Raw genomic sequence first — 12837 nt, 5'->3', positions numbered from 1 at the left:
GACAGCCCTAATATATATATATATATATATATATATATATATATATATATATATCTTTTAAAATCTAATTTTTAGATGTTCCTAGATTTCTTGTATTTTCTGAATTTTAATTCTTTATTCTTCTTTCTCAGCTTGGGGTAACTTGGGAAACGTTCTCAAGAACCAGGGAGAGGTGGTGGAGGCCGAGCGAGCCTACAGGAACGCTCTGTACTACCGGAGGAACATGGCTGACATGTTGTATAACCTGTGAGTGAGCGAACTTCCTCCTAACAGCTGACTTTATTGATCTGTCCTAGTAAAGCTGAGGAAATCTCCTGAGAGGCCAGACTATGACTGTCCCCAGATTCATCAGCCTTCCAGAGGACGGTGTGTCAGGGACCCACTAGACACATTAACCCCCACAGTCAGGGCATGAAGACACTTCATACATAATTCATATACCGCACACGTTTGGGCTGTTCTCAGTTATCCATTTAAGCAGTGGGGATGGGAATCCTTAGGCACCTCACAATCAGATTTGATTTTAATTCAGGGAGTTGTGATGTGATTACAAAATGATTCTCGATGCATCTAATTTTTTCAACAAGAGCGTACCCAATGAGTGAGTTTAGAGTGATAGATTTTGCACACTACGTCATACATGGGATGTTTTCCTGCATATGCTTTTTCAATGAATAACATTATATTAATTGTAATAATAAATAGCATGGAAATCATAAAGTAAATTTCAATTGTTAATAATTAAAAAAAAAAATTTTTTTTACCTGTTTAAAAAATATTTTCATTCCTGTTCATTTGTTCCTGCTGAATAATTCTTACAGGGAAACTTTTTTTTTCTCCATTAGGCTTCTGTAAAATTAGTACAAACACTTTGAGTTTGTTTTCGTTCTCTGGAAGTTGATTTCAAAGTTATTTAACTTCATTAAATATTGAATAGTTGAATGCAAATGGAGTGAATATAATGATTATCATTTTATTTTATTACTAAATTATTTTAAATGTGTGGGGGTTTTTTTGTCTCTTACTGCATATTTTTCTGAAAAAATAACAGGTTTGTCTTTTTTATGTTGTAGGTTGCTAGTCAATCAATTTAAAATATGCCCAGTTGATTTAAAAAAAAAATCTTACAGGGCATTTGGGAAATAACATTTTTCTTCCCACTAGCCTTTGTAATCTCAGTGCAAACTCAGGGCTTTGAGTTTGTTTTCATTCTCTGGAAGTCGATTTCATAGTTATTTAACTTAATTAAATATCACTGAAAAAAATTGATATAAATTAATAAATAAATTGATATAAGTTTTTTTTTTTTTCTTCTTTTTTTGTTAATTTAAATTAATTGTGTTACCCATACTTTGTAATTGTTCATGTTTCTTTTGGATTGCAGGGGTCTGTTGCTCCAGGAAAACAACAGATTCTCAGAGGCCCTCCACTACTATAAGCTGGCCATTGGGAGCAGGCCAACGCTGGCTTGTAAGTACAGCTCCTCTTTTTATGAACAATTTCAAGCCGCCTCAGTCTTCACTGTGTCCAGGCAACTACAAATGAAAAGGTCTGTGTGGTTCTCTGTGTGTGTGTGTGTGTGTGTGTGTGCTCAAACTAAGTCCAGCATTAAAGAAATAATGATGATTCACAGGCCTACACAGTCACTCTGTTTCCACTCTTGTCAAGGAATGATTGACGTTTGATTCGATTTCAACAGAAAAAAAGAATCCAGGCCAAAATCCTTTTATACTATTTGGCCCAGTGTGGATGCATTTGCTTGCCTCTTATCCAAATGAAATGCATGTGCTATTTTTGGCCGTTTTAAGGTTTCTCATAGAATTTCCCATGTTGTTTTTAGTGTCATGGGAGGAAATTATTGCTACTCTGCTTGAATGACTAGATTTGCCCAGGGAGACAATTATCATGATGTGTGCAGCGGGGTCTGGGGATTTTTAAGTCAAATTTTGCTTTATAAAAGACATTCTGTATAAGTCATTCAGAATCAACTAGCTGGTCAGCCAATGTATAGTCTACCACATTTTGTAGGAGATACATTTTTAATAATAATACAAAAGAGTAAATATTACTAAATAGTTTTAATAATAAATTCACTGGCGAATCAGCATATTAGAATGACTTCTGCAGGATTATGTAACACTGAATACTGAAGTAATGGCTGCTGAAAATTTGGCTTTGCCATCATAGTAATAAAGTACATTATAATGAAAGTATATTAAAATGGAAAACAGATATTTTAAATCGTAATAATGTCACAATTTTACTGTTTTACTCATATTTCTTTTACTGTTTTTACTGGTACTGTACATTAAATGTTAGCCTTGGTGAGCATAAGAGACTTCTTTCAAAAACATTAACAATTATTTAAATTATTCCAAACTTTTGACATATATGCATACATTTATATAGTGTACATATTTTACTATTAATGTTTTAATGTTAAATATCAAAATGAAAAAGCATAAAAGTGGCACAAAACACAGTACCAAAAGCATACAAATATTATAGAATAATATATAAACAGTAGAAAAAATAAAATAATAAAATAAATAAAATTTGTATTCAATACATAAAACAGTAATAATAACCCATTAAATAAAGAATTATGATTAAAGTCATGTTTTTGCATTGGTGCAAAAGTTTAAAGAATTCACCCCTGAATTTCAGAGCAAAAATATCTCCTCACTCGCTACTTTCCACATATGCCACTTTAGTGCAGTAGCATTTCCTCCCAATTTAATGTGTTGTGAGACATCTGTAAGAGATCTGTAATAGTTTGAGATCAGCGCACGCACATATTGCAGCTCTGAGGAGAGAGATGGATGTCTACTAGTCCCTGCTGCAGGAGTCCTGATAGATTGTCCCGTCCTGTGATATAAACTCATTTAAATCTGTGGTTCTGTGTGTATGCATGGTCTATTAAGAGCATCAGAATTGAGCCTGCAGCTGGAGTGGATATTCCCCTGCTGATTTAGATTTGATTCTGGCCGGGTGGATAGTGAATATGTATTGGCACCTTATCGACTAGACTGCAAGGCTGCTGATCTTCATAAATCAACTAGTTCATTCTTGCAGCCCCAGTGGAGGTCTTTCTTTGAGCCTCAATAAGCCTCATTAAATTTTGCTCTGATAAACACCCTTTCCTCTCTCTTTCAGCCGCCTACTTGAACACAGGGATTGTCCTGATGAACCAGGGCCGTCTAGAAGAGGCCAAGCGCACTTTTGTCACTTGTGCCGATATCCCAGATGAAAACCTGAAGGATCCTCATGCACATAAGAGCTCAGTCACCAGCTGCCTGTATAACCTGGGAAAGCTTCTTCATGAGCAGGGCCACCAGGAGGTGAGACGCTCTCCAGCACAGTTAAAGCCTTTAGATTTCAATTCTGTACACACCAAATCTGAGGTTACGAAAGTATAAAAATCAGTTTTCACACCACAACTTTTCAGACCAATGCTTTAACCATGAAATGTGTAATTTCTGACCGTTTTCAAATTGGTTTCCCAGAAAATATATAAAGTGAAAAGAACGATCATCAAAATGTTATATTTCAGACTCTTGATCTTGATTTAATTGGCTTGTTTTGTTTGTGAAAATTAAGGCTTGGAATGAATAGACTTTTAGTCTGAGTACTTTTTTATGCTTACAATTGTGGCTTTTTATGAATTAATGGTGTATTCTGTTTTTAGGAGGCCATATCTGTATATAAAGAAGCGATACAGAAGATGCCCAGGCAGTTTGCCCCACAGAGCCTTTATAATATGATGGGTAAGTTTAAAGCTGTCTAGAATGCTTTGTTCCAGAGTCAGATATAATTTTGTATAACTGTAATAAAAATAAAAAAGCCATTGCTCCTTTACTCCAGTCTTCAGTGTCAAATGATCCTTCAGAAATAATTTTAATATACCGATTTAGAGCTAAAAAAACATTTCACATTATTATCATCAGTGTTGAAAACATTAGTGTTGCTTATTATTTTTGTGGAAACTGTGATGCAGTTTTTCAAGATTCTTTGATGAATAGAAAGTTCAAAAGAAAAACATTTATTGGAAATAGACGTTTTTCGTAAAGTGACATGTTTTTACAGTCACTTTTGATCCATTTAATACATCCTTGATGAATAAAGCTATACATTTCTTAAAAAAAAAAAAATTGGAAATCATTAAAAATAAAAATTATTTAAAGTGCCCCTATTATGGGTTATGAAAGGTTCATATTTTGGTTTTGGGAGTCCCCAACAACAGGTTGACATTCATGCTAGGTCAAAAAACACTTTCATTGTCTTATAATGTGCATTTATTTGTTACCTTACTTGCTCAACGACTCCCAAACGATTCGCTCAACAATTCATTTTTCCAAACCCCTCCTTTGCGTGATGCTAATCTGCGGTGATTGGTCCGATTGGTCTCATTTTCATTTCATCATGCCTGTAATGCCTGATAAAGCAGCGTTTGTGAGCGCAGTGCTGCTTAGTTTACAGCCGTTACCGGGGGAAACAGCTATTTTTACCGCTCCAAAAGCCGCACCTAGTGGCAAAGAATGAATTTGCATCTGGAAAAGACCAACAAGTAGGCGGGCAATATGCTAATGTTTCATGTTGACGTCAACCTGAAATGGCTTGGGATTCGTTCGTTTTAAAAAACGACTCGCTTCAATGATTCAGAGTCGACTCTTTCATTTGAGAGACAATAACTTTATGCACGGTGCACTTTCAGATTTAAAACTTTGCAGGATGTTTTCATTCACTTAGAGCTGTATTACACACTGCATGAAAGGTAATTTCTAAAAATCCATAATAGGGGCACTTTAATTTAATATTGTTGCGGTGTTTGTGTTGTTTCTAGGCTGATTGTTTTCTGTGATGTAATGGACTGTTTTTCTTAGCAGAGACTTTAAGCTCTCTACAAGATAGTAAAATCTACAAGATAAGCTAGTTAAGCGGTCTACACGATCATAAAATAATTTCAACTCAAATCAATATTTTATGTCTGTATATTTATTTGGTAAGCAGTTGTGTAATAATAAGTGAGATCATGTACAGTCAGCAGCCCATTATTGCAAAATAAACCCCTTCAGGGTGATAAAAGACTTCACTGTTAGTCTTATTTTGCAATAATGACTTACTTTACATTATTCCTTACATACTGTAACTCCATATTGTTTTTATCTTGTCTCACCAGTGGGTCTGTAATTGTAATGGTGCCTTTTCTGCTGAACCCACCTCCATTGCATTCTTTTGATCTATATAGAATTGATTTTGTCAGATCGAGTCAACAGATTCACAAACAAGAGAGCGTGAGAACCGTTCTGTTTTATTTAGAGCATGGGAGCAAACTGTTCGATTTTAATATCTTATGCAACACATTTACCAACCCACAGCTTTCAGCCTTTCCCTCCCATCTCATTTTCTCACAGTTATCTCTTAACTATTTTTCTGTAATTCTTTTTTTTTTTTGTTTCCCCATGTTCATTTCTTTCCAAGCTCATTTGTTGTTAATTTTTCGGGTTTGTGTTATTTTGTTTGTTGTCACTGTTTCAACTGTATTGAGCTCATTCTAACAGCCAAAATCGACAGCTGTCTCCTCTGACCAACTGAGCCAAATACAGCTTGACTGAGGAGGTCAGACTGTATCTGTTAAACAATCCTTTTAAATTGCTAAATATACCAGCATGTGGATGTTTTGTACACTACCATTCAAATTTGGGGTAGGTAGGAGTTTTTTTAGTTTTTTTTTTAATGTTTTTGTAAGAACTATCTTACCAAGGCTGCGTTTATTTGATCATAAAATAAAACTATTTTAATATACTTTCAAATGTAATTTATTCCTTTATGATACAAAGTTGAATTTTCAGCAGCCATTAGCCACATGATCCTTCAGAAATCATTATAATATGCTGATTTGATGAATGTTTTTGTAAGAACTATCTTACCAAGGCTGCGTTTATTTGATCATAAAATAAAACTATTTTAATATACTTTCAAATGTAATTTCCTTTATGATACAAAGTTGAATTTTCAGCAGCCATTAGCCACATGATCCTTCAGAAATCATTATAATATGCTGATTTGATGCTCAAGAAACATTGTTTTTCAGGATTCTTTGAGAAATGGAACTTTCAAAAGAATATAATTTATTTAAAATCAAAATCTTTTGTAACATTATAAATGTCTTCACTGTAACTTTTGATCACTTTAGTGCATTGCTGAATAAAAGTATTACAATAGTGTAGTAGATGTTTTTTTCATTGCTAAATTCATGCTCATAAATTCATTCATACTCTTACTGTTAGGACTCTTCAGAAACAATGTTTTTCTATTGCACAAAACAAATGTGTGACGAATGAGGAATTGTGTTTGTTTAAGATTTGCTTAATGAGTCAGAGTTTTCTGTATTTCTTCAAAATCTGTGTTTCCAAAGCAATATTCTTGTTAATTTACAAACATGGCGAGAGTTTTGTGTGACATTCCCAGCTGTCATTAGTGAGCCATCTGCAGTATGTCATTTTTTTAGCTTTAAAATAATAGCTGAAAATTCCAGCGTTATTTGACTTTAGGCTGTTTTAATGACCCACGTGTCCTATATTTGACATTGGTGTGGACAGACGTGTATTGAGACCGGTGGGTCATGTGAAACCCCAGTGTAGTCACATATGCTCTGCTTATGTTATTTTAGCTCTAATTACATTACATTAACATTGTTTAGGCTGTGTTATCTCTGTGAAGTAGCTGTGATAGGTTCTTCTGTAATAATCTGTCTGAGAGGAGCGTGTGTGTTATTGCAGGTGGGTGGGGAGCTGGAGGCTGGCTGAGGTATTAGATGATGTTTAAAGGATAGGAGTGTGTGTTTATACTCGTGTCATGAGGAGTCAGCTTTTACGTCTGGATTTATAAGAGTAGGGTTGGCACTGGGACAGGCATGGCTTTGAATTGCTTAGCCGAAGACCGGAGGACAGTATTTTTAGAGTAGTATACATGGGTCAATATCACCATATGCCTTTCAACCCTCACAATACTCAAAAATGTTGGTTTTAATTTCCCATTCGCTTTATGTCATGTCATAAATAGTAGACACTCAAGTACTATAGAAACACATATTAGCTGAGAAACATATTGTAAAATATCAAGATGACAGGGTGGACCAGCACATGACGGGGTGGACTCATAATGCAGAACACACAAAGCATGACAAAATATGACAATGAAACATTTATTCAACTTTGAAAAAATATATATATTTAATAATAATATAATTACATCCTCAATCACATTGATATACCCCTCCCCATTCATTTTAGTTTTTAGCAGTATTGACTACAAATGAATGCTGTGTCCACCCTGTCATGTGTATATCCACCCTATCGAGTCTTAAGTGGCCGACAGGGTGGACATTTTGAGCTTCAATTAGCATATTAGCTTACAACAAACTGTGACTAGCTAAATAGTTAGTCTGGTTGTTGAAGAGAATTTGGTATATATAAACTTACATACTTTGAAAATACTGTATTCTAATCACTTCTGGCATATTTTATGCTGACAGGGTGGACATGTTAAGCTTTGGAAAAGCAAGTAAGCAAACTCATACGAAGAAAATTTGTCAACTGAAAAGTCACCAACTTTTGAAAACTCACCTCAGCCATCGAAATTCACTGAAGAGTCAAAAAAAAAATCTGTTGTCTTGACATCACTAAAGGGGATGGCCTTTTCGGGCGGATTCCCCAATATGACAGGGTGGGCAAACCATTCAAGGGATATATAAAAATGTTTATTAAATAAAAGTGTTTATTACCAAATGATCAATACGCACAAATTGAGTAATCTCTTATTTAACGAAATATTAATAGGGGAACAAAATGTTAAAATTTTATGATTTGACAGTATTCTACTATCATTCGAATTTAATGAGCAGTGCAAGGAACATAGCAAAATAACACGCATCCTCTTACACAAAACAAAACAAAAATCTAGAAAATGTATCTAAAGAGCCAATGAATGCTTTTATGATGAATATAAAAACTTAGCCTAATATAACACACTCTTTCATAGTCATTTTAATGTTATCATGGCAAATTAATTATTTATGTACAGGATGCCAAAAGGCTCTATCTATCTATCTATCTATCTGTCACTTAATTTTAAATTAATTTAATACTTTTCAGAAATGTTTTTTAATCAATACTTTTATTCAGCAAAAATGAATTAAATTGATCAAACGTGACAGTGAAGACTTTTACATTGTTACGAAAGATTTCTATTACAAATAAATACTGTTTGTTTGAACTTTCTATTCACCTTGATAAGAAAGAATCTTGAAACATTAAACAGATTTCTTAAAACTTAACATTTTAATAATATTTTACAAAATTACAGTTTTTTTCTGTATTTGAATAAATGCAACCTGGATGAGCATGAAATCCTTATTTCAATAACACAAAAAAAACTGGTTTATTTTTGACATCACACGCCATTTATATATATATATATATAAAATTATTATTATTATCGAATGCAAAAATTGCAGAATTATCTAATATAAATAATCAAATAAAATTTAATAAATAACTGAATGTCCGCTGGTCGGTAAACAATCACTTAATGTTGGTTTCACTCTGCGCTCGTTTTACATAAATGGACGGAGGGCTCCAGTATCACATTTCATCGAGTGTCTGAATTTTTGTGGGTCATTTTCAGTTGACTGCCTCTATTTATGCTATGGGATAAACCACGGCGAGGGGGGTGGTTATGTGCTTCCTTAACTTCTGGCCTGTTGACCTGACCTCTGTCTCGTCCCCTCACAGGAGAGGCCTACATGAGGCTGAACAAACTGACAGAGGCAGAACACTGGTATAAGGAATCCCTTCGAGCCAAACCAGACCATATACCTGCACACCTCACTTACGGCAAGCTCCTGGCAATGACGGTAAACTCACTTTTTTAATGGACACTGACTGAATAAGGGATTGAGTTGGCTAGTTGTTAAATATTTAGTCTAGTAAACGAAAGGTTTCAAGTTTGCAACACAAGCAAAGGATGCCCAAGGTCAGAATAGTAGTAGTTTATTCTTAAATGAAAATTATTCATAACTTATGATCCTTTGTGTTTTTCTAAATCTGTATGAGTTTTGCTCTGTTGTGGAACACAGAAGAAAACATAATAGTCCATATAATAAAAGACTGGGTCTTTTATGGACAAAAAACACAGAGACATTAGCTAATTGACTAATTAGTAACTCAAACATGATTGTCTGGAAGACAAAACTCTCTCTTGAACGTTACATATCTTTTAGGCGTAACAAAGCTTGAGTACACATTAGCTTTCTATGTCTAAGAGAAGCTACCATTATACAGTATAAAGAAACCTTTTCTATCCATAAATCTAATCTGAGAAGTCGTCCCTTAAGACCAAACGCATTCTTCCTTTCTCTCTGATCTTGAAACTGAAAACTGAAAAAGTGAACCAGCTAAAAACAGAAGGCTGAATTACTCGCACATATGCCCTGGGTCTGAATCCACTCAGCAAAAATCAGTGTGGACAGATAAGAGAGAAGATGTGTTAAAAAGGGTTGAGAGGAGGCGATGGCTCTAAGAGTTCCTGCTCTGCGGCGGAGCGTATTGTCTCAGGTTTACCTGTGTCTGTCTCCTTTCATTTCCACTCTGGCCATATGGTCCTCTTCAGGCTTTTCTCATTCATGTGGCCACCACCAGCTGATTATGTAAAGAAAATACAGACCGTCTTCATTTACCATCTTTGAAAGCTCAGCAGACAGTACAAGGAAAGCTGTGTGTTTTTGAAAGAGGGTTTGTGCTTCTAGCAGAAATGGAGCTTCATGATTAAGTTAGGATGACAAGAAAATCAAATGAGAGGTGTGATGGAATCTCCACTACGTAGCAGTATCGTTTAAAGTCAACATTGACCCTATTTACTTTCTTAATACGGATTCCTGTTTTCATTGTGAATGATTCATCAATGCACTCCATTCTAAAGACGAAAGTTATTTTTATAGTCTTACTGTGAAGTAGCAGTTTGACATGCTCATGTAGAAAATGTCCTTTGTTATCTGTCTCTGTCACAAAAAAAGATGAAGCAGTAGCTAAAATAGCTATATACTATATTTAAATATATTAGCAGAATCAGAATATCTACATTTGCGGCTTTTTGGTAAGCTATCATAGAGAAAAATATGTCTACAGGGATAGAAAATGTAAAATATTGTAAAATAAATATATCATAAGATTTTTTTTTAAATGTTTTCAAAAGAAGTCTCTTACACTTACTAACACTGCATTTATTTGATCAAAAATACATTAAAAACATATTTAAAAATGTTATGTTTTTTTTATATTTCATATTTTAAAATATTTATTCCTTTTATGGCAACTCTGAATTTTTACCATCATTACTGCAGTCTTCAGTGTATAATATGCTGATTTGGTGCTCAAGAACATTTATTAATATCAATGTTGAAAGCAGCTGTGCTGCATTTTGTGAAAATAGTTTTTTTAGGATCTTAATAATTGCATTTATTTGAAATAATGCATCCTTAATAATGCATTTATTCACACACACATACAGTACATATCGGTCAAATATGGGTCAAATTTGAAAAGATCACCAATGGAAATGCTCTTTTTATAAAACATTTAAAAAAAAAATTAAACTAGCTTTTATTTTGTTTGTTTAGGTGTTCTTGACAGTATCATAAACCTTGGTGCAAGTAACAAAAACAGTGTAGTATTTATAGCATACTCTTCGTAAACAGTTTATATTAACCACACATTTCTGCCAGTTACATCATTTCACACAGCCAAGAATAAGCAATGTCAGATGAAAGGGTTCTGTGTCTCTGTCCCTCTCTTTCTTTGTCTTTCTTTTTCTCGTCTCAGTTGACTAAAACCCCAAGACACACTGTCCTCAAACATCTCAATCCAGGGACTCGCACTGTAACCAAAGAAAGCAAGTAAACTACACAAACTTCCTGAATGAAGCCATTGGAAGAGGCCAGAACAAGTCAGTCCACCAGAGATAAAGTCAATCCATCACAGAGCCATACTGCTGTGATGAAACTCACTCAAGTGAGAGCAAATTCAAAAAGTGTCGTCTTCACTTCAGAGCCGTATTGATTTTGAAGAAAGTTTTCAACTCAAATCTCCCAGGTCCTTGCGGTTTCTGCTTGCTTAATGCAGAAACAGAGTAAAACATGGGTACCCATAATCCTTTGGGTGAAAATAAAGCTTCCTCAGGGGTGAGGGGGCCTGGGCAGTGATTTGATCAGTTCACTGACCTTGAATAAACTTGAATGGATGAAAGGAAAAAGTTTTGTGCACTTCTGTGAGTTTGATCAAGTGTAGCGAGTATTTGTTTGTCAGTTCCATCCATGTTGTTTCATGAATGATGTGCTTTTGTAAGTAGACTTTGCAGTTTATTTGCATGCAGCATTCATTATTTGGGTTGTCAGTTGAATGAAACTTTGAATGGTTTTTAAAGGGGTCATATGATGTTGCTAAAAAGAACATTATTTTGTGTATTTGGTGTAATCAAATGTGTTTATGCGGTTTAAGGTTAAAAAAAACTTATTATTTTTATTATTATTTATAAAAAATTATTTTCCACATACTGTACATGATTGTTTCTCCACTATGCCCCGCCTTTCTGAAACGCTTTGATTTTTACAAAGCTCATCGGTCTGAAAGCGAGGTGTGCTCTGATTGGCCAGCTATCAAGTGCATTGTGATTGGCCGAATACCTCAAGCATGTGACGGAAATGTTACGCCCCTTACCATACTGTGATGCCCTCTCCGGCCGGAGCGACGAGACAAAAACATTAAAACCCATTATAAACGAGGCATTTGTTGCATCCAGTGTGGACATAATTCACTAGAAGGATAGTATGACTTGCATCGCGCCACGTAAACATAAAACCATGATGCATTTATTCACACACACATACAGTACATATCGGTCAAATATGGGTCAAATTTGAAAAGATCACCAATGGAAATGCTCTTTTTATAAAACATTTTTTAAAAAATTAAACTAGCTTTTATTTTGTTTGTTTAGGTGTTCTTGACAGTATCATAAACCTTGGTGCAAGTAACAAAAACAGTGTAGTATTTATAGCATACTCTTCGTAAACAGTTTATATTAACCACACATTTCTGCCAGTTACATCATTTCACACAGCCAAGAATAAGCAATGTCAGATGAAAGGGTTCTGTGTCTCTGTCCCTCTCTTTCTTTGTCTTTCTTTTTCTCGTCTCAGTTGACTAAAACCCCAAGACACACTGTCCTCAAACATCTCAATCCAGGGACTCGCACTGTAACCAAAGAAAGCAAGTAAACTACACAAACTTCCTGAATGAAGCCATTGGAAGAGGCCAGAACAAGTCAGTCCACCAGAGATAAAGTCAATCCATCACAGAGCCATACTGCTGTGATGAAACTCACTCAAGTGAGAGCAAATTCAAAAAGTGTCATCTTCACTTCAGAGCCGTATTGATTTTGAAGAAAGTTTTCAACTCAAATCTCCCAGGTCCTTGCGGTTTCTGCTTGCTTAATGCAGAAACAGAGTAAAACATGGGTACCCATAATCCTTTGGGTGAAAATAAAGCTTCCTCAGGGGTGAGGGGGCCTGGGCAGTGATTTGATCAGTTCACTGACCTTGAATAAACTTGAATGGATGAAAGGAAAAAGTTTTGTGCACTTCTGTGAGTTTGATCAAGTGTAGCGAGTATTTGTTTGTCAGTTCCATCTATGTTGTTTCATGAATGATGTGCTTTTGTAAGTAGACTTTGCAGTTTATTTGCATGCAGCATTCATTATTTGGGTTGTCAGTTGAATGAA

General features: G+C 34.9%; 1 protein-coding gene across 1 annotated transcript in view; it reads left to right on the top strand.

The window, feature by feature from the left end:
• LOC107559827 (transmembrane and TPR repeat-containing protein 2-like) overlaps positions 1–12837 on the top strand; it is a 90209-nt gene that overhangs the window by 59752 nt on the left and 17620 nt on the right. The window contains exons 4-8 of the mRNA XM_016243806.1: positions 132–246; positions 1385–1470; positions 3157–3341; positions 3689–3767; positions 8796–8917. Of these exons, the coding sequence (XP_016099292.1) occupies positions 132–246; positions 1385–1470; positions 3157–3341; positions 3689–3767; positions 8796–8917 (587 nt within the window). The remainder of the gene's footprint in view (positions 1–131; positions 247–1384; positions 1471–3156; positions 3342–3688; positions 3768–8795; positions 8918–12837) is intronic.

This window comes from Sinocyclocheilus grahami, unplaced genomic scaffold (assembly GCF_001515645.1).
Source record: "Sinocyclocheilus grahami isolate Dianchi unplaced genomic scaffold, SAMN03320097.WGS_v1.1 scaffold22.1, whole genome shotgun sequence".
Taxonomy (NCBI): Eukaryota; Metazoa; Chordata; class Actinopteri; order Cypriniformes; family Cyprinidae; genus Sinocyclocheilus; species Sinocyclocheilus grahami.
Note: the sequence above shows the minus strand (reverse complement) of the source record. Positions and strands in the feature narration are given on the sequence as shown.